The sequence below is a fragment of the Typopeltis vanoorti genome, chromosome 9 (assembly GCF_054136105.1).
Source record: "Typopeltis vanoorti isolate ZY-2024b chromosome 9, IOZ_Tvanoo_1.0, whole genome shotgun sequence".
Classification (NCBI taxonomy): domain Eukaryota; kingdom Metazoa; phylum Arthropoda; class Arachnida; order Uropygi; family Thelyphonidae; genus Typopeltis; species Typopeltis vanoorti.
Window position 1 is genome coordinate 13,391,323 of NC_143557.1, and position 27,459 is coordinate 13,418,781.

Here is a 27,459-nt window from a genome sequence, read left to right on the forward strand (position 1 = left end):
TCTCATGTTCTAAATTTTCTCTCCTTACAATACCAATCTAGCATAAAATCAGCAATAAGTTAATAAATAGTTCTTTTCTTATCTAGCCTGAGCCTTATATTTTTCATGCAACTGTTCTCCACCTTTATATAAGTCTTCTTTATATGCTGTCCATAATCTCTTTTTCTTCTACAATTCCCCTTTTATTCCTTTTGTTATCCATTTGACTCCAAATTGCTTATCTTCTTCATTCGAGGTATACAATCCATCACTGTTGTCAACAATTTTCTCTTAAGTATCTCCCATGCATTAGCAACCCTTCCTTTAAATTCTTTCATCCATTGCACTGCAATCTGGTCTCTAAGTATATGATAGTCACCCACATTATAATTCCACATAACTTCCTTTTGTGTTGATACCTCTGCATGCCAACTCATCCTCCAATTCAGGAGTAGATGGTCACTCTCACCAGCAGGGGACAAGTATGCCATCTCAGTCACAATCAGATCCTCTGATACTATGACCAAATCCAGAACTCTCAACAGCTGTCCCTGCAGATTTCCAAAAATTCAGTTCCCTTATCACTGCGTGCTGTCTCCTCTGCCTAGTTTATATCCATATAGTTGAAGTTGCCCATAATGATCGCTTTCTTTGTGCTTGGCAAGCTAACTTTGGTAACCTAATCATTTCCTGACCATCACCATCTATGTTCCCTGGTCTATAGCAACAGCCCACTAAATATCTCGTATTATAAACATCTATCTCATACCATATAATCTCAAAGCCATGAGTGTTATTTCCACTGAGATTCTCTATCCTGAGAATGCCACTAATATAACCATTATTACTTCTCTTTTGAGTAGCACCATGTTTACCTTCCCTATCCTCCCAAAATATACTATACTTTCAATATCTATCCCTGTTAGAGAATCTTCTTTAATTAACCAAGTTTTCACTGATACCAATTTTTGGAGAGACTGAGTCAATCAATGCCACAAGTTTTCCTCCTAATGCTCCTAAAATGCTTAGGCAAGAGGTAATGAAAATGAAGAATCAGTTTAAATGTATGAAGGAGGAAACTGAATGTTTAAAGAAGAGAAAAAGTGATGTAAATGACAAGGAGGTTAAGAAGAAAAAGCAAGTATCTAAAGATGATAGGGTTGCTTTGCATGGTGACTCAATCCTTAAAGGTGTGGTAAAAAATAAAGTGCACAAGACATGGGTTACAGGCGGTACAATAAAATGAATATCAGATGCTTTGCATAGAAGCAAGGAACAAGCATTTGAATTAGTGGTAATGATGTACACAAACAATTTGAATAGAAAGAAAGAAAGACAAAAAATGTGGAAAGGGATGTGAAAAAGTTGTTGCAGGAAGTGAAGAATAATAGTGTCAATGGGAAATTGGCTAGTTTGTTGCCCGGATATGATAGCAGTGAACTGAGAAGGAGAGCAATGATACTGAATAACAGGATGGCTGAATTGTATCAGGAGTAGAGTGTTCGATTTGTGAATGTATAGAACCAATTTGAAGAGAAGTTGGAATGGTTCAAAGCTAACAGGATGCATTTGAATGGATTTGTTGTTGGTTATTTGGAGCAACTGTTGTTTAATAAGACTGCTCAGGGTTTGTATGAAATTAGCACCACTAAGAGTCAGAGAGAAGCAGGTTGTGAAAGGACAGGAAGAGGATAGATACAATGGTGAGGAAGTGATTATAGAAGAACAAAGTGATACCATGCAAAATGGAGAGGATGATAAAAATATAAATGAAAATTAGATCTACTGTAATCTATATTCTTTTTTTGATGAAATTTTATTAAGAACTTTATTAATAGTATTTTTTAATACTATTACAAATATAAATTGATACAAAAATACAATTAATAAAGTTCTTCATAAAACTTCATCAAAAAAGAATATAGATTACAGTAAAACCATAGCCAGCCAATACATTAAAGGGTTATCAGAGAAAAAATCAATAGAATCCTACACCATTATAAACTCAATGCCACTTTTAAACCACCTATAAAATTAAAAAACATATTCAACTCCTCTAAGGATCCTCTCCTCCCATTGGCACATCCTGGAGTTTATTGCATCTACTGCACCTGTAACTTACCTTATATTGGTGAAACTGGACATACAATCCCCTATACATAAAAAAGAACACAAGAAACACATTAAATAGAACAATTTTGGTGAAGCAGGCCTCAGATGACGCTCTCAACACCTACACCAAATTTATTGGAAAAGTACCTGCTCTTTACATCATACAAAAACCTGGTATGAAAGAAAATTTAAAGAATCCTGTGAAATTCTGATTAACCATCCTAATCTCAACAATAATGGTGGCATAAAAATTCCAAGAATTTGGATGGTACATATTCAGCCCACTTAGTATCTAGCATACTTTAGGAAACTATTCCATACCAATTGGTTGAAATTCATATATATAATCACTTTTTTCTTTTTTTTAAATATATATATATATATATATATTTAAAACTGCCCAACTCCTAGTTTTGTAACCTAATAGATAATAATAAGACTCTAGCTTTGATGTAGTAAAGTTTTTTTTTTTTTTTTTTTACCAGAGGTCAGGCCAATAATTGTAGTAATGGTTGATCAGTAACTTTAGCAAACCATGTAGATTGTAGTGCAGCTTGTTTCTCTGTATATATTGTGTATGCTCCAGAGGATGACCTTGATATGAAGGTCGAAACATCGAGCGTTGATTTTGGTTTATCTTAAACTAAACTTTTACTTTATAACACAGTAGTTGTCTCCATAATTTTTCAAAAAGTACAAGACAGTTTGCAGTAAACAGATGTATGAAAAATATAAAGTGTAGGCCAGAAAAGTGACAAGCATGGTTATAAAAGAAAAAGTAGAATATGAAAGGAGATTGGATAGTCTGATCAAAGCTAATTAAAGGAAATTTTTCTGCTATGTGGCCAGCAAGAGGAAATATAATTATGGCAAGCTGATATTGGTGGATAGTTACAGTAACACAGTAACCATAGCAACTGGAATTATTTAATATACACTCACTGATGAACACTTCATCAGTGAGTGTATATTGTAATGGTGTGAATGACACTGTGCAACATGTAGAAGGGAGGCAAGAATTAAGAAAATTAAAGGTGAAAGAATAAGAAGTGTGTCAAGTGTTGTCTGGGTTAGATGTTAATAAAGCTGTGGGAATGGATAACATCTTACCAAGTATTTTTAAAGGATGTCCACAAGAGTTAGCAATGTCCTTGTACTGGTTATTTAACAGCAGTCTTACAGTGGGAAAGGATCCTAAGGAGTGGAAAGAAGGCAAAATAATACCTCTCCACAAGCATGGTTTGAGAATAGAAATTTCCATTTATAGATCAGTCTGTATTATTATTATTATTATTATTATTATTATTATGCAGGCCTCCATGGAGTCAAAACTCATCATGGAAGGTCCTTCCTAAGAACATAAAGTCTGTCAAGACTCATCGAGAGGGAGGTCCCCCCCCCCAAGAAACACAAAGTCTATCATACCTCTCCTTAAACTCATTGATCGTTCTCACCACTCCATCAGGCAATGCATTCCAGGGTTCAACCACCCTCCTCACCCTCTTGCTCACAGTTTCCTTTCCTAACTTCCAGGGATGGCCCCTTGTCACGACTCCTTCCAGCTGTTCAACCAAGCGAAAGAACTCCCCAGTGTCAACCCTGTAACCATCTCTCAACAGTTTAAAAGTCTCAATCATATCACCTCTCCTTCTTCTATCCACCAAACTATGCAGTCCACATTCCTTCAGCCGATCCTCATAACCAAAATTGTACAGTCCTGAAACCATCTCTGTCATCCGTCTTTGTACCCTTTCCACAGTTAATTTATCCCCTTCAAATCCTGGGGACCAAATCTGAGAACAATAGTCTAAGTGTGGTCTTATCAGAGACTTATACAACGGAATGATAAATGTTTTATCTCTGCAGGTCAGCGTCCTTCTCATTATTGCAGCAATCCTCTGTGTTACCTTCACCACCTTTGCAATATGTCCCCTAAATTTCAGGTTTCTATCAGTCATCAACCCCAGATCTCTTGTCTCCCCTACTTCCTCCAGTATAACTCCTTCCATAGAGTATGCAGTGTCCCATCGATGTTTCCCAAACCTCAAGACCTTACATTTTGCTGCATTAAACCGAAATCCCCATTCATTTGCCCATCTATCTAGCTTATTCAAATCCTCTTGCAGGGCTACCACATCTGCACTATTACTAATAATCCTTCCCAGCTTCGCATCATCCGTAAACAACTGAATATCCCCCTGCAATCCACTGGCAATGTCATGATATAAAGGTTAAACAATATAGGTCCTAGTACTGAGCCCTGTGGGACCCCACTTGTAACTCTCTGCCTCCTTGAAACTGCTCCACCATACACAACTCTCTGATACCTGTCGGACAGCCAATCCTGAATCCAGTTGACCAATAATCATGTGGTACCCTATCAAATGCCTTCACTAAGTCTAAGAAAATGGCAGTATATGCCTTTCCATCATCTAATGTTCTTGTAACTTTATTATAAAAGGCTAGCATATTCCTAAAACAAGGACGTCCTTTCACAAATCCATATTGATTCTCACAGATAACATTACCCTCATCTGCCCAATGCTGTATACAGTCCTTCACTACTTTCTCCAAGTTCTTACTAACTACTGATAACACATAAACTGGCCTATAATTAGACACTTCCAGTCTGTTACCACCCTTATGCAATGGCACTATCTTACCTTCCATTCCCTGGGCACCTTTCCCGCAGCCAGACTTTCATTGAAAAGCCAGGTTAAAGGCATTGTCAGTTCCCTAGCACATTCTCTCAAAACTCGTGGTGAAATACCATCCAGTCCCAAAGCTTTACTGACATCCAGAGTACTCAGTATCTGAAACACACTCTCCTCCTATACCTCTAAACCTTGAACCTGCCCTATCCCTATGGTATTAAAACTGACTCCTCTAGGATGAAATACTCCAATAAAGTGTTCATTGAACAATTCCACTATGTCCTCTGCATCAGTCACTCTATTCCCATTTTTATCTCACAATATCATTCTTCCACAGTCATTTCTCCTCTTACTAGCCACATAGCTAAAAAATTCCCTAGGATTTTCTTTGGATCTTAGGGACAGTCTCCTCTCATATTCCAGTTTCGCTTTCCGTACCACACTAGTCACTGTTTCTGGCCTGTGTCTTATATTCTTCATGCATCTTCTCTTCACCTGTCTCCTTATATCTCTTCCATAGCCTCTTTCTTGCATGCAATTCCTGTTTAATATTGTTTGTCATCCACTTTACTCTAAATTGTGTCCTCTTGTTCACTCGTGGTATACAACAACTTACCATTGCTGCTAACAAACATTCTTTCACAATTTCCCACACACTAATGATATCCCGGCATTCCAATTCTTCCCTCCATGAAGCTTCCCGAAGTTGACGTCTAAGACCATTATAATCACCTGCTTTATAATTCCACATAAGTTCCCGTCTCTTTGATACTCCTGCATGTCTATTCATTTTTCCAGTCAAAACCATATGGTCACTCTCTCTCTCCAACTGGTGGGAGAGATGTCATCTCAGTTATTATCAACTCTTCTGATGCTATAACCAAATCCAAAACTCTCGAACCTCTTGTTCCCTCTGTTACATGTTGCCTAAGACATTTGTCCGTCAAGAATTCTAGAAATTCCATTCCCCTATTGCTACATGCAGCTTCCTCTCTCCAATTTATACTACTGTAGTTAAAATCTCCCATAACAATCATTCTTCTTGCACTTGCTAAAACTTAACTGTCTAAACATCTCCTGGTCCCCATCCTCTGTGCTCCTGGGTCTGTCGCAACACCCCACTAAATATCCTGTCTTGCCTACCTCTACCTCACGCCACATGCTCTCAAAATCATTTGTCTCACTTCCTTCCAAAGCCTCCACTCTTAGACGACACAGGTCGTCACTTATCATAAGCAGTACTCCACCACAGCGCTTTCCCCTTCTATCCTGCCAAAAAATGCTGTACCCAGCGACTTCTATTCCTGTTATTATATCCTCTTCTGTCAACCACATCTCAGTGATCCCAATAATTTTTGGCCAGGCTGATGTTGTCTGCGCCACCAATTTCTCTCCCTTTTTCTATACTCGTGGCATTAGTATAAAGCATATAAATGCCGTATATCTGCAGTTGTTATCAAAGTTTTGGAAAAATTGGTTAGAAATAGAATACAGGATTGGGTTGATTGACATAAGATTCTCTATGATGGTCAGCATGGATTTGTGAAGATCAGGTCTTGTTTTAGCAATCTGTTTATGTTTTATCATAAGGTGATGAATGTGATGGATAAGGGAGAATCACATAGTGATATTCTTGAACTTTGCAAAAGCATTTGATAGGTTACCACATGATACGTTGGTGTACAAGCTGCAGAGGATAGGAAAAAAAAATATATCAGTTAGATGGATCGGAGATTGGCTCTATGAACAATACCGGCAAGTTGTGTGTGATGGAGCTGTGTCTCAGAAAAGGAAGCTGCCCAGTGGCATGGCTCAAAGTTCTGTACTTGGGCCCCTACTGTTTGTGATTGATGCAAAGTTAGGTAAAATTATCAGGAGTACTGCTTGTGTTAATTCTCTACAGGAATATTTCAATAGACTTTCAGCTTGAACAAATGAGTGGTGTTACAGTTTTAATATTAATAAAGGCAAGGTGTTACACTTTGGGATATAGAGATATAAGACTATGTACTGTATTGGTGGAGCTGTACTTTAGGAAGTGGATGATTCAGGATCTTGGAGTGATGGTGGACAGTGGACTGAAGTTCCAAGAGCACATCGCATGTGTTGCAATGACTGAACATCATATTGCTGCTATGATAAAAAGTATATTGACATGCAAGGATAAGGAGGTGGTAGTGCATCTATATAAGACATTGGTCAGACCACATATGGACTACTGTGCTCAGATTTGGTGACCTAGTTTTCATTGTGATTTGGAAACACAACAAGAGAGGGTCCAAAGATGAATAACTAAAGTGATATCAGGTCTCTGGAGTATGGGTATGAAAAGCATTTGAGAGAATGTGAATTAGAGAGATGGGTGGATAGGAAGAAAAGAGGAGATATGATAGAGACTTTCAGGTTAGTTAAGGGGTTCTATCAAATTAATACAGAAGAATTTATAAAATAGAGTGGATGTTAAGATGGGAAGAAAGAGAGGACATCCCTGGAAGCTGTATAAAGAAGTGATGAAGAGGAGTGTGAGGAGCAGATTTTTTACAATGAGAGTTGTTGGTGAGTGAATGCATTACCTGAGTGCAGGTAGTGTAAATATCTTCAAAGCTCATTATGATAGATATGTTGCTAGTTGAGTGGCACTAACACAAAGAGTCTGTTGACTACATGGAGGTTACCAAATAATTAATAAAATAAGAAAAATAAATAATAAATAAATAAATAAAAATAAATAATAAATAAATAAATAAAAAGAAAAGTAATAAACCGAATAACCATTTTATTGCCTGTATTATTATAACTATTATTATTCCCCTCATATACCATCTGGCTCTGTAATATAGTATGCACCCTCTCATTTCTCAATCCACTATCCCCACATGAGTCCAACCCTGTAACATTCTACCTACGTAATTCTAGTTTTCCGTCCTGACACACTCACTTTCCCAGAAAACAACAGTATCTCCAAATGTCTGTGCCCTTCTGCATTCAAGTGCATTTCATTTCTTGCATAGAGCTTCCTTTTATCCTCAAATGTACTTCATGCATCCACATATTCCAGACCCCTTTTCTGCACATTCTTGCTATCATCTCATTTTTCATCACTGCTCTTCTCCTCCACTCTGCATTATCATACCAGGGCAATACAGTGTCTATCTTTCCTGCTCATCACCAGTTATATTCCCTGGTCTATACCAACATTCCAACAAGATTCTGTACAACATATAGTTGTATAAACATCTATCTCATACCATATACTCTCAAAGCTATTAGTGTTACTTCCACTACAACAATTCACACTGAGAGGGCACAATTCATCTCTTATCATGAGTATCACTTCATTCTCAGTCTTCATTCCTTCAATTTCCATTCTCAGCAGTTCTATTTCTCTCTCTCTCCACACATCCTGCTTTTAATTTACATTCACATGAACAAAAGAAAGCAGTTGGTACATGGGATTGGTATTGAATTCACTTGGAACAGAATAAGAAAAGCCGAACTAAAACAGGAAAGAAACACTGAGATTTGGCAGATGGAATATCAGATCACTGAAAGAAATTGAAGAAGAATTAATTGAAGAACTTTATGAAGAATTATATGCATTTCACCAAAAATTTATTTAACTAGTGATATTGAGACTGAATAAAAATCACAATAGTAAAGTTTTACACAGTATCTATTACAAAATAAAATAATAATAATAAGCAGAGGAATAAAGCTAATTGGCAATTATATATCATAATTATTATTAACACCAGACTTCCATGGAGTCAAAAGACTCATACAAAGGTCCACACACTCGCACAAAAAAAAGGTCATTAAATCACACCTTAGATATTCGAAGCTTCACCACCTACCACACTCTCAGGAAATGTATTCCATTCCACTCAACAACTACACTCTATGCAAAGAGTGTGGTTGTTGAGAAGGTATAAGCAAGGGCACGAGACTCCCTTGCTCATACTTCCTTACACAGTTTCGAGTTGTCTTATTTCTCAACCTTGTCAAAACTTCTAATATATAAAAAATCTCCTCCAGATTAATGTGTTAACAATCCCTCACCAACCTGTACATCACAATCATATATCCTCTTCTTCCATTTGCAAGACTCTGCTAATTACATTTCCTGTCTATTTTCTTATCAAACATTTCATACATCTGACATACTCTGGAACCTCTCTATGATATCCTCATCCCACGAGAAAACCAAGAGATAGAGCTGGTGCCAAGTCCATATATGGTCTGATAAAAGCCTTACACAAGGGAACCATAACCTCTTTTCTTCTGTATGTCAATGATAAGGAGGAAATTCTGCTTACTATTCTTCTTCTCTGCATCATCTGCAAACAGCTGCATATCTCCAGTTAAAACTATCCTAATATATTATTAACATAAAGATAAAAATTTAATGGTCCAAAGAAGGCACCTGTGCCACTCTACTAGTGACATTACCCTCTTGGGACACCATTCCTCCATATACAGTCTACTGATACTGATCTGATAGCCAATCAGCTATCTATCTCACTCTGTCAAACTTTATTATTATTATTATTATTATTATTATTATTATTACGGGTATCTCCATGGAGTCAGTAGACTCATCGCGGGAGACCCAAACTAGCAAAACAATATCTGTCATATCTCTTCTTGAATTCATTTACAGATGAAGAGCTCACAACAAAGTCAGGCAATGAATTCCACTCATTCACCACCCTCCAGGCAAAAAATCTTGTTCTGACACCTTTGTTAACCACACTCTTCTTTAATTTCCAGAGATGACCTCTTGTTCTTCCATCACTATCACACAGCTGAAACATTTCCCCTGCATCAATCCTATAAAAACCTTTTAGTAATTTGAATGTTTCTATCATATCCCCTCTTCTTCGCCTATCAACCAATCTCTGCAATCCACAAGCTCTCAATCTATCAATGTAGGGAGCATTTTTTATATCACTCACCAACTTGGTCACTCTTCTCTGAACCCTCTCCACAGCCTCCTCATCTCCAAGGAATCCAGGTGACCAGACCTGAGCACAGTAATCCAAATGTGGAAGTATCAATGCTTTATAAAGGGGAATAATAACCTCTTTATCTCTGGATGTCAGTGTGTTCCTCAACAACCAAGTAATCCTATGTGCAATCTTGGACACCTTAGCAATGTGTCCTCTGAACTTCATCTCCTTATCTACCAATACCCCTAAGTCCCTAGCCTCATCAATCTCTTGGAGTACCTTTCCATCTATGTAGTACACAGCTGGTAATCTTTTAATCCCAAAATGCAAGACTTTACACTTTTCCACATTGAACTGACATCCATTTTCTTTTGCCCATTTTACCAGCTTATTTAAATCCTCCTGCAAACTTTCAACATCAGCTTGATTTTTTATTGCACTACACAACTTTGCATCATCAGCAAACAACTGAATATCTCCCTTTAAGCCGTTTCCTATATCATTTATATACAAATTAAACAACATTGGCCCAAGCACAGAGCCCTGAGGCACACCACTGGTCACCTGCCTCATTCTGGACTCGGCTCCTCCATACACCACCTTATGGTATCTCTCCCTGAGCCATTCTCCTATCCATATCACCAATTTAATATCCATTCCCATCTGCTCCAATTTGCGCAACAGTGTTCTATGGGGTATCCTGTCAAAAGCCTTAGCAAAATCCAGAAGTACCACTGTGTAGCCAGTTCCTTTGTCCAACTCAGATGTTATTCTATTATGAATAGTTAATAGATTGCTAAGGCAGGATCTACTTTTAACAAAACCATGTTGGCCTCTATAGAGTATCATATCCTGATCCACCCATTCTTGAATTTTGTCTTTAACCAACTTTTCCAATACTTTTACCACTACTCCTGAGATGGTGATTGGTCTGTAATTCAATACTGCAGTTTTAGAGCCACCCTTATGCAAAGGAACCACAACTTCTTATTATTATTACTGTTATTATAAATTTAGTTTAATCCTTTTATCCAAGTGTAAGCAAAAAGTGTAAGTTGTGCTATCTTCAGGACTGAGGCAACTCGTAGTAAAGGTGGACCAAGGTCTCATCATTCCTTGTCTTAGTATCTCCCATAATGCAAAGCACATCTCCTTGCAGACATGTATAATGCTGTGCATTAAGGAAAGGGCCACTACCCAGGCCAGTTTCGACCTTTATTGAGGTCTCGTCAGTGGGAGCCAGACCCAGAGGTGGTGATACCAAGGGGGAAGCAATGGAGAAGTCATATTTACCTATACGAGTTGCCAAAAGGTGTCTCACCTTATTATTAAATTACTCTGGATTTAGAGAAAGATGTTGGAAGTTTTTTTTTCACTTGGTTAGACTATAATAAATTTAGTTTAATCCTTTATCGAAGTGTAAGCAAACAAAGTTTGCACCTGAAGTATCTTCAGGACCGAGGCAACTCGTGCAAAGGTGGACCAAGCTCTCATCATTCCTTGTCTTAGTATCTCCCATAATGCAAAACACATCTCCTTGCAGATATGTATAATGCTATGCATTAAGGTAAGGGCCCCCTACCCAGACCGGTTTAGACCTTTATTGAGGTCTTGTCAGTGGGAGCCATACCCAGAGGTGGAAAAAAAAAACTTCCAACATCTTTCACTAAATCCAGAGTAATTTAATAATAAGGTGGGATACCTTTTGGCGACTCATATAGATAAATATGACTTCTCCACTGCTTCCACACTGGTATCACCAGCTCTGGCTCCCACTGACGAGACCTCAATAAAGGTCGAAACCGGTCTGGGTGGTGGCCCTTCCCTTAATGCATAACATTATACATGTTCGCAAGGAGACATGCTTTGCATTATGGGAGATATAAGACAAGGAGTGATGAGAGCTTAGTCCACCTTTACCAAGAGTTGCCTCAGTCCTGAAGATACTTCAAGTGCAAACTTTGTTTATTTACACTTGGATCAAGGATTAAACTAAATTTATTATAGTCTAACCAAGTGGAAAAAAACTTCCAACATCTTTCTCTAAATCCAGAGTAATTTAATAATAAGGTAAGACACCTTTTGGCAACTCGTATAGGTAAATATGACTTCTCCATTGCTTCCACCTTGGTATCACCACCTCTGGGCCTGGCTACCACTGACGAGACCTCAATAAAGGTCGAAACCGGTCTGGGTAGTGGCCTTCCCTTAATGCATAGTATTATATATGTCTGCAAGGAGATGTGCTTTGCATTATGGGAGATACTAAGACAAGGAGTGATGAGAGCTTGGACTACCTTTACTATGAGTTGCCTCAGTCCTGAAGATATTTCAGGCACAAATTTTGTCTGCATACACTTGGATAAAGGATTAAACTAAATTTATTATAGTCTAACTAAGTGGGAAAAAACTTCCAATAATATTCTAATTTTTTGATCCTTACAACCATAGCACATACCTCTCTGGCTGAATCAATGAATGTTTTCTTCAGAGTTCACCAGTGAATCTCCAAGGTTTGGTTATTGTTTTCAAACTCTTTCATTTTGTTTGTGTATTTGAGTCTAGATCACCTCTTAAAGTTGCTCAACAATGATTCATTTTAAAACTTCACACACACACACACACACACACACACACACACACACACACACACACACACACACACACACACACACACACACACACACACACACTTCATTTCAGTATGAAATTCAATTTTATCCTGCTTCCTATTTCAAAATCCTGCGTATACTCTTGTGTTCTGGACCATTGGGAAAAATCACTATGAACTATGACATTGTCAAATGAGACTTTCTTATTTCTTGCATGTCTCTGTGTGAATTTGTAAAAATTTTAATTTGGAACAGGGTGTTAGTAATAACTAATCCATGTCCTGCACAGGAATCCAGCAGGCATTTACCATTATTATTAGCTTTGTACTTTTCTCTAAAATAGTTTTCCCAAAACATTTCTATATGATGCTTAAGGGTCAAAGGTGTATAACTGGGAGGAGACCTCAAAGTATTCTTTTAAGGAATGTGGAGAACTAACAGGGCTTCTGACCTTCTCATGGGGCACCCTGTTAGGTATCTACCTGGATACTGAATGACCAAATTATTTTCTTATTTGCTTAAACAACAATGTAAAATGATGGTACAACATGACAGGAAACCATGTTCCTTTCCCCTCTTCAATCATGCACTGTTTTACTGCTTCTTTGAAATTCTACGAAAAAAAAATTCTCCTTATTCCAAGTAACAATATTCTGGGTTGGAGCAGAAGGTCTGGAGTTTGCCTGTAAAGATCAACAGGAAATTGTGATGAAGTCTCCATAGTCCTGAATTGGTTCCATGCAGAGAAGAGGAAATATAAATATGATCACAATGAGAACTAAAATCTTGATTCATGTAAGTGTGAGCCTGGAGATTAGGATTTACTGAGATCTCATCAATGGGAACCAAACTAAAGATAAGATGTAGAAGTTATATATTTTCGATATGCAAGTAATAAAATGGTTTATGACAATACTATTAAATACTTTTGTTCAGAGATGTAGAAAGTTTTCTGCTTAGTTACAAAGTATATTATACTTTAAATCATTTATCCAATCATAAGCAAACAAATTTTGCATGTGAATTTCTTCATTCATGGATCCTGAGGCAATGAAGTGAACATCTGTTGTAAGTATATTTAACTTCCTGAGTTACAGTAAAGATTCTCAGGCTTGGATGAAAGATTAAAACAAGAATAAAATTTGCTTTGCATAAAGTTAGGATTAAGCAAAAAAATTAAGTGGTGAATATAAGAAATAATATGATAGAATTATCTCATGAGCAACAAGAACGTAGGGGAAAAAAAAAAGATTAACAAGAGATACAATATATATATTAAACCAAATAACAGAGAAATCATTAGAATATGATAAACCTCTTTAATATATCTATTATTGATTTAACTGATGCATTTAACAGTGTACAATTAAAAGACATTATTATAGGCACCTCCATGGTGTCAGAAGACTCATCTCGGGAGGTGCATGACAACTTTTATTCACACAGTACCTATCATGCCTCTTTTTAAATTCATTAAATGTCAGAGCACTCACAACCATCTCTGGCAATCCATTCCAGTCATTCACCATTCTCCAAGCAAAATCTCTAGTCCTTGCATCCTTACTACCCACAGTCTTACACAACACTAGAGGTTTCTACTACCAGCAGTAACCCCTATTTCTCTCTCTATATATCTCTCTCTCAACTCATCATTTATTGAACAATTTCTTTTGAATGGATCTTATGAAGGGATTTCTTAATGGGCTTTAGAAGACTGATGCAAAAGAAAAAACGGAATGATAGAAATTTATAAATTTTTATCAGGTTCCCTCTTTTCTGCCTATCTGCTAAACTCTGCAATCCATAGACCTTCAATCTATCCTCATAGAAAGAATTCACCTGCTTGTTCCTGTCACCTGCTTGGTCACTTTGGATCCTCTTCACCATTCCTCATCTCCAGATGACCAAATCTGTGCACAATCAAGAAGCAGCTGTATCAGTTCTTTATAAAGAAGAGTAATAACCTTGTATCTCTATTCGTTAACATGTTCTTCAACATCCAAATAATCCATTGAGTCATTCTGCCAACTTTTGCAATATGTGTTCTGAACTTCAATTCTCTGTCAAGCATCACCCACAAATCACTATCCACGTAACTATCCTCATAATAATTCACCTGTTATCATCATTAGTGCTCCTCACTTCCTTCTTGTGAGTTCAAGAAGGGGAACCAAACTAAAGATAAGATGCAGAAGTTATATATTTTCGATATATAACTTCTGGATGTGTATGATATTCCTGTCAGGATATCATACACATCCAGCCACATTTCACTTATTCCAGCAACTTTTCTGGCAAGAAACTAAATCAATGAAACAATTTTATCTCCCTTATTTTTGATACTCCTGGCATTTACAAATAACCACAGTTCACTTTTAGGTCTATAACCGGTCCTACCCATACCAACTGTTGGTTGTGATTTCCTCACCCACTCATGCCCAATCACCTTTATCACTACTTACCTCATGTCTCCTCAGACTCAACAACACCTCCCCCCCTTCCACATCCCATTCCATTCCTATGCTGACCAATTCCATACACATATTCACTACTACTTCCAACATCCACTCTTCTTATGCCATGTCTCCCTCTCCACCCTGAATCCTCCCTTACCATTTCTCTATCACTCTTTACTCCCATGGTCTCAACATTTCTCACACTACTACTATTATTATTTCCATTTACAAGCACTTCAATCTCATCTGTTTCACTCTCCTAATCTTTCACTTCACCTCTTCCTCACGTCCTCAGATCTCTTGTTCACATCACACATTACACTTCCTTCCTAAAGAATGCTTTACTGAAAAAACATAAGAATAACACAGGGTATCAAAACCATACTTAATTAAAAAGTGACAGCTACAATATGTCATACTTTAATGAAAAAATATATCAAACTTACAAAGGAAATACAACATCATTAACAGCAGCACCATGACATGTGTAAAGGAGTTCGCACACAAATTCAGTTAAACTGATGCGGTATATTTCACAGGTACTGGTTCCTATAAAAAACTGATTAAATGCATTTCTTCAGAAAGACAATTTCTCACTATAAAATTACTGTGAAATGCATAACAAAAAGTGCAAAAACAATATGAAGTTTTAAGAGTAGAGTCAATAGACATCATGTCATGAAAAATTTGGAAATGTCTTAGTTTGTGGCTGATGTCCCAAAAATATTTTTGGCTATGCACACTCATTTTGGACTTCACCTCTGACAACAAATAATGAAAAACATTTTTATAATTTTTGAAGCTAATTCTAAGATAAACATTATTAGTTTTACTATTCTCCACTAGCTTTGTGTACCTTTTAAGATACTGGGATACAAGTTAAATGACAAAGCTAGAATGAAATCGAACTGAAAACTGATTTATGAATGGATGCATGATGGTATATGTACTAGTTGGGATAATCACATTCCATAATTTGTATCATATCTAAAGGTCTGGGTGCATGAGATGTTTGAGGAATGATGACTAGAGTTGATGCACGATGAAGCCTTGGGTTTTATTGCATTGAGTAGGTGTTGATAACATTTTTGAAGCTTCCTTAAATTGTCTGACAAAGCAGTTATTGGCCAATGTTTGCCAATTCTGTTTTTGGCATAGAACAAGATGATCTTTGTCAGTATTTAGTATGATAGGCTAATCCAGATGTGTGTTTTCTCCTCTCTGCAATATCTCTAACATGTCCTAACATGCAAATCACATTGGATTATCCTGTTTCTCCTATATAACATACATACTGGATTTTAGAGATCCCTGTTTTTTCAAAGGATGAAACAAGTAGTCTAGTAGAATGTAAAAATCTTGATATATCGAAAGTGGGAAAAATGGTACTTTTATATAATACTGAAGTATTTCAGAAATGTCCGCACAGTTAGCCTAGTGGCTTTGCACTTCACGACCATATGCCTAGGGGAGTGTCCTAGGTTCAGTTCCCATCAACGATGTGAGGAGCTCAAGGATCTTCCTCAGCCATAGCCAAGTTAGCTGGTCTTGGGCATGGACAGCAGGGTTTTTTCCGCAAGTTTATCTGGTGTTTTTCATCCCACAAGCAGGCAAACCAGTCCGAGGACACACATGGATTACAGTCAGGAATACTGACCCAGCCATAGGTCTGATTCATCAGCCTATGCCGGTTCCGGAGCCCAGATAAATTTGGGGGGAGCTAGATGGTACCGTGAACTCCCGTAAAACAGGGGAATGCTATATCATCACACGGAATTTATTTTTTATTTCAGAAATTTTATCCATTACATGTTGGATATAAGGAAGGGTTACAGTACATTTGTACATTCTTGCTTGTCATTGTGTATGCATGTGTGTGGGGGTGTGGGGTGTGGGGGGGGGAGTTTACAAGATCTTGATGACTCTCTTATACCTAAATTCATTTTCAAAGCTAGTATGGCTGAGTTCTTGATTCCTACTCTCTATGCTGCTAGAGATGTATTATTGCTATTACAGTAAACCCTCGATTTTACGGCCTTCGGATTTAATGGACAAAATTTCCGGCCCATATGTCACATTTGAAAATTAACACCCTGTTTAAAAATGCTTTTAACCAAGATTTGCTTATAATTAAATTAACAGGTTATTTTTTGTTATTAATTTCCTATTATTTTTAAAATTTTGGCAAATAGGCCATCATATGTTGGAAAAACAATGTAGTAATTTAGCCAACATAAATGAATCACCGCTCATAAAACATGCTCGGTGAATGATTAGCACGTGATCACACCAATTGCACTGTAATTGGTTCTTTTGTTGCATGCTGTGACTTTCTGCAGCAGTTTTAACACATGTCTGCTGATGTTCTGATGTGCGCTAAGCCACGACCAGTAGTGTGCATTTGTTTACTCGCGGTGAATAGTTTATGTATGTACACAATTTATAGACCTATTCAATATAAATTTAAAATTAGATATGTATGAATTGTAAAACACATATTTGTAACCCTAACCTTAAAATATGGACAAACGGAAAGGAGTTCATTTAACGATAAATCAAAAATTAGAAGTCATATAAAAGTTGGATTCGGGAGTGTCTGTGTCTCGTATATGTGAGCAATATGGCATAAAAAAGCAAACTGTCGGACATTAAAAATAACAAAGACAAATTTAAAAAATTTGTGATAATATGTGATGTTTGTTTATTTATTTCGATCTAGATTGCAGACTTATTTTTTAGAGTCTCAAAACCACGGCTAGGTTATAAGCAATAATACATATAGAAAACCTTTCTGTGAAATTAAACTTTTCATAGATACAGCACTTAATTTATTTTAATTACATAAAAGTTTCTACATAAGTAAAAACATGTAAATTAGCTAATTTGTCAATTTTTTAACATACACATTCAGAAAATCTACTTTATTATATAACGGACTTTTGGATTTATCGCACACACCCCTTGCCTGAATTAGTCCATTATATTGATGTTTTACTGTATTATTAATACCTAACCTTCAGGGAGTCAAAAGATGCAGGAGGTACACACTGTTACAAACAAAGATCATCAAACTGCACTAAACTTCACTTCGCATGTGAAAGGTCTCGAGTTCGTTCCTCAACTCATCGAACTTAATTTTTAGGTGGATGGAAGGAGGGTGTGTGCAAAATGTGAGCTGAATGAGTACTTAATGAATGCTAATATGTTGATAACTGAAAGTGTCAGTAGTGAGAATGTCGCAAGGAGGATGAATGCTCACCTGATAGAAAAGAAGGACGATGTAAAAGAGCAGTGAAAAAATAGTAAAAAAAAAGTTCTGAAAAAGAGAATAGGTGATCTGAGAAACTTAACAATGGATAGAAAGAAAGACAAAAGTGATACGAATGTAGCAGAAGTTAAAAAACAAAGTGCAGTTAAAGTTAAGGTGGTGAGGGCATTGACTGTGAAACAAGCATGCATGGCTGGCAACAAAATTGAGAGAGTAAATGAGAGCAAAATGTGATGCAATATTTGAAAGTTGAGTTGGTTAAGATAAGGCAAGAGATAAAATGGATGCAGAATGAAGTTAAGAGAATTCGAGATATATATGGAAGAGTGAAAATAATAAAAACTAATAATATTGGTATAAAAGAGGTAACAAAAGACCCGGGAGAAGGTGTTGTAGAGTTATTAAATTATGAAAAGTGTGCTGGATGAGAGGATGCACAAGGTTCGTTTTATTAGAGGTAGAATGAATAGAGTGATTGAGGCATTGCATATGAGAAGTAAGAGAGCAAAATAGTTAGTAGTTGTAATAGGGACAAATGACTTCACTGGGAACAAAGAACATGTCAGATTGGAAAAAAGGAGGTTGTTGAGATGGATAAAAGATAATAGTGTGATAGGAAAATTAGTAACCATGTTGCCCAGGTATAATAATGTTAATTGGGGAGATGCCTCATTGGGGATTTGTTGGGGAGTTGATGATGCAGAGAGCAAGGATTATTATTATTATTATTATTACATGACACCTCCAGGGAGTCCAAAGACTCATCGAAGGAGGTCACCTATTCTACAACTCTCTGTCTCCACCACTCAATCTACCAGCTACAATGAATTGCAACTACACCAGTGCCATCTACTGCTCACCACCACCACTAGTATTTTCACAGACAATTACAAACATCCATGCCCATGATGGAATTCGAACCCGCAGCCTTTTGGCTGAAGAGTGGATACGCTACCCACTCGGTCAACCAGTCTCGCATCATGAATGATATGTTAGTAAAAATGTGTGAGGAGAAAGGAGTGCAGTTTGTTAATGTGTGGAATGGGTTTGGAGGACAAAGTGAACTGTATAAGAGTGCTGGACTGCATTTGAATGGCTTTGGTGTGAGTCACTTGGAGAGACTGCTGCCTGAAGGTAGAAAAGTGAGTGCAGAGAATATATCTGATTAAGTGGGAAATGACGTGGAAGAACAGCAGAGTAAGACAAGAGAGATTGAAGAGATGGTTATAAATGAAGGGAGTGACATGAGTATAGAGAATGAGAGAACAGGTGTACACGACAGACAGAAAAATGGGGAGGCTCAGGGTGGACAAGGGAATACAGTGTGAAAAAGGCTGATGCTCCAAGAGAATGTGAATGCATGTGTAGACAAAAAGGGGAGGAGATGACCTGGGATCAAGGGGAAACATTTAAATTTGTAAAAGGTAGTTAAAAGGTAGGTGTGAAATGGATGAATGAAGAGATTAAGCATATTATCTATTCTATTCCCTCAGCCATACGGTTGGTGGGGGTAGCTATATGTTACCATACTAGGAAAATGATTATGAGCAAGGTGGTTTACCGTTGCCTACCTTTCCGTACTGTATCCTATGACTGCCTGTGTGTTCACAGGGGCGGTTTGCCTGCTTGCGGGATGAAAAACCCCCAGATAAACTGGTGGAAAAAACCCTGCTGTCCATGCTCAAGACTGGCTAACTTTGCTATGGCCGAGGAAGATCGTTCAGCTCCTCATGTGGTTGATGGGAATCAAATGTAGGACACTCCTTCCCTGGGCACATGGTTGCCAAGTGCATAGCCACTAGGCTAACCGTGCAGACTTTAAGCATGCAATACAGAGGAAAAGGCATTATGGAGGCAGCATAAGAGAAGTGGTAATAATCAATTCCATGAGGTTTACAAAGAACAGGCAAGGAGGATAACTTGGTTGGTAATGGTAGCAAACGTATAAGCAGCAGTTAGCTAATGAAGTCAAAAAGAATCCAAGCGAGTTCTTTCGATATATAGCCAGCAAAAAATGAATGATTATGGAAGGATGACAATGCATGAAGAAAATGGTATAAAACAACTGTTGCAGAAGATATAGTGGAGGCACTTAATGAGCAGTTCATAAAGGTCTTTCATTTCTGTGAATGTGACATCATGGAGATTTTGAGAACAGCTGATGATGAGAAAAGACTGACTGTAAGTGAGCAACAGGTACATGGGGAAACTGAGGAAACATGATGTTAATAAGGCTGTGGGACTTGATAATATATCACCACTTATTTTGAAGGAATTTGAAGGCCTTCACATACTTTTTTAATGTGAGTCTTGCACTGGATTGAATTCCAAAGGAGTGGAAGGAGGGCAAGTTTGTGCGACTTCATAAGGGAGGTGATAGAACTCATGCATCAAATTATAGGCCTATCTGTGTGTCATATGTTGTCATTAAGGTGTTGGAGAAGCTGGTGGGATCTAGAATTAGGTTGACAACAATGGAATTAACTTTGGTGGACAGCATGGATTTGCTAAAGGAAGGTTATGTTTAGTAATCTACTTACTTATTACAATAATGTGGCGGCTTCCTTGGGCAAAGGAGAGGGATAATATAGTAATATACTTAGATTTTGCAAAGATGTTTGATAGATTACCAAATTAGTGCATTGAATTGGCATCTGATAGGTATTGACAAGTTGTGTATGAGGAGGGCAATGTCCATGAAGAGTAAAGTCACTAATGGTGTGCCTCAGGGGTCTGATTTAGGGCCATTGCTGTTTAACCTGTATGTTAATGATAATGGCGAAGATTTGGATGAGGGTATTCAGTTTTTTGCAGATGATGCAAAGTTGGTACCAACTATGAAGAGTAGAGAAGATGTTGTGGCCTTACAAGAAGACTTGAATAGACTGAGTGAATGGGGATGCCAGTTCAATGTTGCAAAATCTAAGGTTTTAAATTTTGGAAACAAAGATGGGGTGTAGAATTTAAGGTGGGGATATATTGTTGGAGGTGGAGGAAATAAGAGATCTTGAGGTGATAGTGGATAAGGATCTGAAATTAAGGGGACACATTGCCAAAACTGTGAAGACAACACAACGAATTCTAGGAATAATGCAGATGACAACAATGTGGGTGACTTCTACACTGACTTTTAGAAGTAACAAGATTCTTGTTGCATTATATAAGACTCTGATTAGGCCACACATGGACTACTGTGCACAGATTTGATCACCTGGTTTTCAAAAGGATGAAGAGATGTTGGAAAGGATCCAGAGAATGACTAAGGTAGTTTCTTATCACTGGAATGTCGAATATGAGAAAAGGTTGAGAAGATGCAATTTATGGAGTCTAGTGGATTGGAGGAAAAGGGGTAAACATGATAGAGACCTACAAACTAGTAAGGGTTATTATAGGATCAATGTTGAAGAGGTGTTACAGAAAATGGTGGGAAATTAGGGGAGAACCAGAGGTCATCCCTGGTAGCTGTATAAGGAGGGTGTGAGCAGGGAATTGAGAAGCAGGTTTTTTGCATGGAGATTTGTGAATGATTAGAATGCCTTGCTTGAGAGGGTGATGACTACTGAGAATTTGATGTGTTTAAGATGCAGTACGATGAGCTATGTGTATGACAAAAGGACCTCCTAAATGAGTCTGACTTCATGGTGGTCTTACAATAATAATAATATTAATAAACTCATTGATAATATGTATTGTTGTCAATAATATTTCAAAAATGAAAATATGTTGTCAGACAATGCATTTCACTCACCAGCTACTCTCCATGCAAAGAACTTGTTCCTTACACTCTTACTCACATCCTCCTTATAGATTCTAGGGATGGTCCCTTGTTCTATTCCTCCCCCCCCCCACCTCTGATTCCATGAAAAATTTCTTCTACGTTAACCTGATAACAACTCCTTACGAACTTAAACATCTCAATTGTATTCTCTCTGCTTCTCCTATTCACAAGGCTTTGTTCTGCATTTCCGCTATGTCTTTATATCTCACATTCCAAAGACCAGATACCACCATAGTCATCTCTGCACCATTTCTAATATATTCTCATCATCATGGAAACCAGGGGATCAAATCTACATGCAATCTATGAGGCTTGATCAAGGCCTTTACAAAGGAACCATAACCTCTTTATTTCTGCATGTTAAGGTCCTCTGCATAATAATAATAATAATAATATGATCATTCTTCAATCGGATTGCAATAATCTGATTGGGGAATGGGGGTTAATACTTCACAACTTGTGCACTGTGACCCCTGAAATTCAGAGCTTTGTCCACAACAACCACTCTCAGGTTTCTTGTCTCCTTTATCTCCTTCAAAATTTCCCTACCGAGTACACACTTTTACATCCTATTGTTGCATGTCAAATTTCAAAACTATACACTTTACAACACTGAACTGATAGCTCCATTCACTTGTCCACTCATACAAATGATGGAGGTTCTCAGGTAAGACCACATATCTGCTTGATTCCTCATCATTCTTTCCAGTTTTGCATAATCTGCAAACAGTTGTATATCTCTAATTAAACCCATCCTATTATTATTAATATACTAGTTAAACAATAATGGTCCGAAAATATACCTCAGTAGCACACCACTAGTGCCTTTCTTCTTTGGAGAAAAACCCATACACAACTTGCCAATACGTATCTGACAGCCAGTCAGGTATCGAAATCACTAATCTGCCATCCAATCCCATCTACTCCAATTTAGTTACTAACTTGTCATTTAGCAATCTATCAAAAGCTTTTTTTTCCCTCAAAAATCTAAGTATACCACTGTATATGAATCTCCCGTGTCTAATACATTCATCACTCTTTTTTAGCACATATGAAGGTGGGTGGTCTGAAAAGTTCTCGGCCTAATATTGAAAACTTAATTTATAATTTCAAACTTATTTTTATTTTTCAACATAATCTCCCTTAAGACTAATACATTTATTCCAGTTATGCTCCAGCACCATTATCCTATCTCTGTAGTGGTTCTCAGTAAGATCTGCAAAATATCCCTCCAAAGCTGCAATCACCTCTTGATTCAAAAAAAAAAAAAAAAAAACTCTGACCAGCAAGGAAGAGTTTTAGTTTGAGGAAGACATAGAAGTCAGAGGTAGCCAAATCTGGGGAATAGGGTGGATGTTCCAACAATTCACTGCAGATCCCTTAATTTTCCCATTGCCAAAACACCTTTGTGGACAGGTGCATTGTCCTGATGAAAGATGATGATTTTTTTCTTCTACAAACCAGGTCTTATCTCATGAAGTTTTTCGTCGAGTCTGGTTAAAAGATCAGAATAATATTCCCCAGTTATTGTTTTACCCTTTTCAAGATAATTAATAAACAAAATGCCTTTAGCATCCCAAAACACCGAAGCCATGACCTTTCCTGCTGATGGAAATGCTGATGATGAATCCAGGTCTCATCCATAGTAATAAATCAATGCACAAAATCAGTTTTATTCTTGTTAAAACGCTCCAAGCACTGTTCAGAGATTTTTATGCAAGTTGCGTTTTTGATCTGCTGTGAGAAAGCACGGCACCCATCTTGCACAAAGCTTTTTCATTTGCAATTCTTCATGAAAAATATATCCTACACGTTCTTTTGAAATGCCTATAGTCTCAGCAATTTCATGCACTTTGACTCACCGCTCATGCAATACCTTATTGCGCACTTGATCAATGATTTCTGGTGTTCTTACATTTTTTGGACATCCTTCACATGGATCATCTTCAAGGCATGGCCAAGTTTAAGCAGTCTGTTTCTTAATTGCCGAAAACAAAGGAGAATAGTGCCCATAAACTGTTATGAACTTCGAATGAATATCATTTGGCATTAAACCTTCTTTTGCAAAGAATTTTATAACCGAATGATACTCAATTTTATCCATTTCGAGGGATTCAGACTGCTTCAAGACAGCTGTATAAAACAAACTACTTGATAGAATGACTTGCAATTTCACGTGGATGCTTATGACAGATGTACCAACTTAGAAAAAAAAAATTAGCTGATAGTGTTGCCATCTATGGTCGAGGCTGAGAACTTTTCAGATCACCCTCTTAAGTAAATTGGCAACTGAAGAATACTACTGTTATCATCCCACTTCTGCATCCAAGCCTCTCACTATCTCTTTGCATTTTAATTATTTTTTGTCATCATGTTTATCCACTTCTTTTGGTACTAGTATCTTTACATCCTATATAAATATCCTTTCCATTTCTCTCTGTATTTCCTGATCTTTTCATTTAAAGTGTAAATATCCAACTCTCTTCTACTATCTTCATTTTTTATATGCTATAATTTTGTGCATCTTTTCATTGTTCTTAAAAACCTCTTTTCTGCTACCTGTATCTTTCTTTCTTAACAGTCCATATATCTGAACCATATAATAGAGTGGGAATTGAAATTATTCTTTATAAAATTTAAGCATTTCTCACTGTTTTTTTTTTTTTTTTTTAGGATAATTTCAGTTGTTTCACAGATATTACTGAAATTTATTTATTTATTTATTTTTTATTTTTCATTCATTTTCGCCTTTTAGATATGTTATTGTAGAAACTAACAAATTAAAGTGTGTCATCTATTACTTTACTTTCTATGACTATTTTTGATTGAATATGATTTATGCCTTGAAATGCAGAGATTTTTTTTTTTTTTTTTTGTAAAATGAGGGAAACTATAGATTATTATTATTATGATGATTATTATTATAGTGTTGCCGTAGCGCAATTGGAAGAACAACAGAACATTGCGCCCTTTGATTGGAAAAGAACTGGGTTCGATTCTCGTCATGATGAGGGGAATCCTTACATGGGCTTTTTCAGTCGAAGGTGAATTAGCCGATCTCATATGGTGGTAGCAGGATTTTTCTCCCGGAAACTCGGGTTTTTCATCCCGCGTACAGACAAATCGGCCTTCAGAACACACACAATTTACAGACAAAAAATACTATTGTTGGTGGTGATGATGGCCGATAGATGGCGTTGATGGTAGTAGCGTCGTAGTCGGAGAATTAAGTAGTAGTGGAGAGGATTAGGTGTATCTAGCGAAGTAGAGTAGTGTGCCCTCCCACAATGAGTCCTTGGACTCCCTGGAGGTGTCACGTAGTAATAATAATAATAAGGTCACCTCCATGGAGTCGAACACTCATCATGGGAGACCCAATCTATTATACCTCTCCTTGAACCAATTAACAGACAAAGCACTCATAGCTGACTCTGGCAACCCATTCCACTAATTAACAACTCTCCAAGCAAAAAATCTAGTCCTCACACCCCTCACACCCTAAGCACACATTTATTCAACTTCCAGGGGATGACCCCTTGTTCTGGCCCCTCTAGCCAAGTGCTGAAATAATTCCTCTGCATCAATCCTATAAAATCCTTTAAGCAACTTATGTGTTTCTATCATATCCCCACTTTTTCTCCTATCAACCAACTTCTGCAATCCACACACCTTCACTCTCTCCTCATAGGGAACATTCCACAGGTCACTCACCATCTTGGTAACTTGCCTCTGAATCCTCTCCACAGCTTCCTCATCCCCAAGAAATCCAGAGGACCAGACTTGAGCACAGTAATCCGGATGTGGGCATATCAAGGCAATGCCTTATAAAGAGGAATGACAACTTCCTTATCTTTACTTGTTAATGTTCTTTAATAGCCAAGTAATCTCACGGGCTACCTTAGCAATATGTCATCTAAACATTAACTCTCTGTCTACAACCACCCCTAAATCTCCAGCTTCATCTATTTCCTGGAGTACAGTGCCATCAATGTTATACACAGCTTGTAATCTATTTATCCCAAAATGCATAACTTTACATTTCTCGACATTAAACTGACACCCATTAACTCTTGCCCATACTGACAACTTGTTTAAATTGTCCTGCAAGCACTCCACATCTCCTTGATTAACTATTACTCTATCTAATTTCTCATATCATCAGCAAACAACTGAATATTTCCTTTCAGGTTATTTCCTATATCATTTATGTACAAATTAAACAGCAATAGTCCCAGCACTGAACCTTGCAGACACACCATTAGTCACTTGTTTTTGCCTGGTTTCTGCCCCTCCATATACCACTTTTTGATATCTGTCCAGTAGCCCCCCTCCTATCTCCTTAACCAGCATCATATCCATCCCAAATTGTTCTAATTTGTCTAACAATGTTCCATGTGGTATTCTGTCAAATGCCTTTGCAAAATCCAGCAAAATCATCATGTAGCCATTTCCTTTATCCAACTCACCTGATACTCTATTATAAAAAGTTACTAAATTACGAAGGCATGACCCTTCACTAAGCCATGCTGACCCTCACACAGTATTATATTTTTATCTACCCATGCTTGAATTCTCTTTTATAACAATTTTTCTAGTATTTTTACCACCACACCTGAGATACTGATTGGTCTATAATTTGCTACTGTAGTCCTAGAACTTCTCTTATGCAAAGGAATTATTTTGCCCTCATTTCACTCCCTTTGAACTCTAAGAGAGCTGATATTTAAATTAAACAGCCTAGTCAAAGTCACTGCCAGTTCCCTTGCACATTCTTACAAAACTCTAGCTGATATCCCATCTAATTCCACAGCTGTATTTACATTGAGATTCTGCAATATCCTAAGAAACTTCAATCCATCCACCTGTGTTCCCACATTAGTGTCTGTCACATAAGTTAAAGCAATAACTTAACTAGGGTGATATATCCTTGCAAAGTGGTCACTCAGTAACTCAACTATTTTATCCGCTTCTGTCTCCTCTGACCATCATCACTCATTAAGGTTAATCTTCCATAGTCATTCTTCCTCTAACTTGCCACATAACGAAAGAGCTCTTTGGGATTTTCCTTTGGCCTGCTCGGCTAGATTCTTCTCATAATCTGATTTTACCTTCCTTGCGCTGGCCACCTTTCTTGCCTGAGCCTTGTAGTGTTCATGAGTTTGCTGATCACTTTTCTGTTTATATACTCTACACAGTATTTTCTTCTACAGCTTGGGCTTAATGATATTACTCAACCATCTAACTCCTATCTGATTAACCCTCCTTATCCTAGGTATATAATTTAACACTGCTTCCTCTAGATTAGGGATTCTCAATGTGGTTTAAGCGTACCCCTTGGGGGTATGTAGTAAAATTTTGGGGAGCACGCCTTTAGAGCTTAGAAGTTGCCAGATCTGTTGCCAACTTAGTAACAAAGTCACTAAGTTGGCAACACTGATACTGATTCATTTTTGAGAACTGAGTGACGACGTATAAAGCTGTAGTTCATGTCTATACACATTTGTCAATCCTCCCTCCCCTTCCCTACCTGAACAGCTGATTGCCCATTCAAAACATCCATTCTGAGTGAGTGAATGTGCCTTCTTACTGCTCTATGTATTTCTTGTGATTTATTTCACCTGTTGTGCTTAAAGTTATTTTTAGTTTCAGTT

At 37.4% G+C, this 27,459-nt stretch overlaps 1 protein-coding gene across 6 annotated transcripts in view; it reads right to left on the reverse strand.

The window, feature by feature from the left end:
* The window catches only part of LOC150102890 (cilia- and flagella-associated protein 52), a 640,784-nt gene that overhangs the window by 185,955 nt on the left and 427,370 nt on the right, over positions 1–27,459 (reverse strand). For all 6 annotated transcript variants that reach the window (XM_090397376.1, XM_090397375.1, XM_090397374.1 and 3 more), the window contains exon 10: positions 15,209–15,321. In XM_090397376.1, coding sequence (XP_090253502.1) covers positions 15,209–15,321 — 113 coding nt within the window. The remainder of the gene's footprint in view (positions 1–15,208; positions 15,322–27,459) is intronic.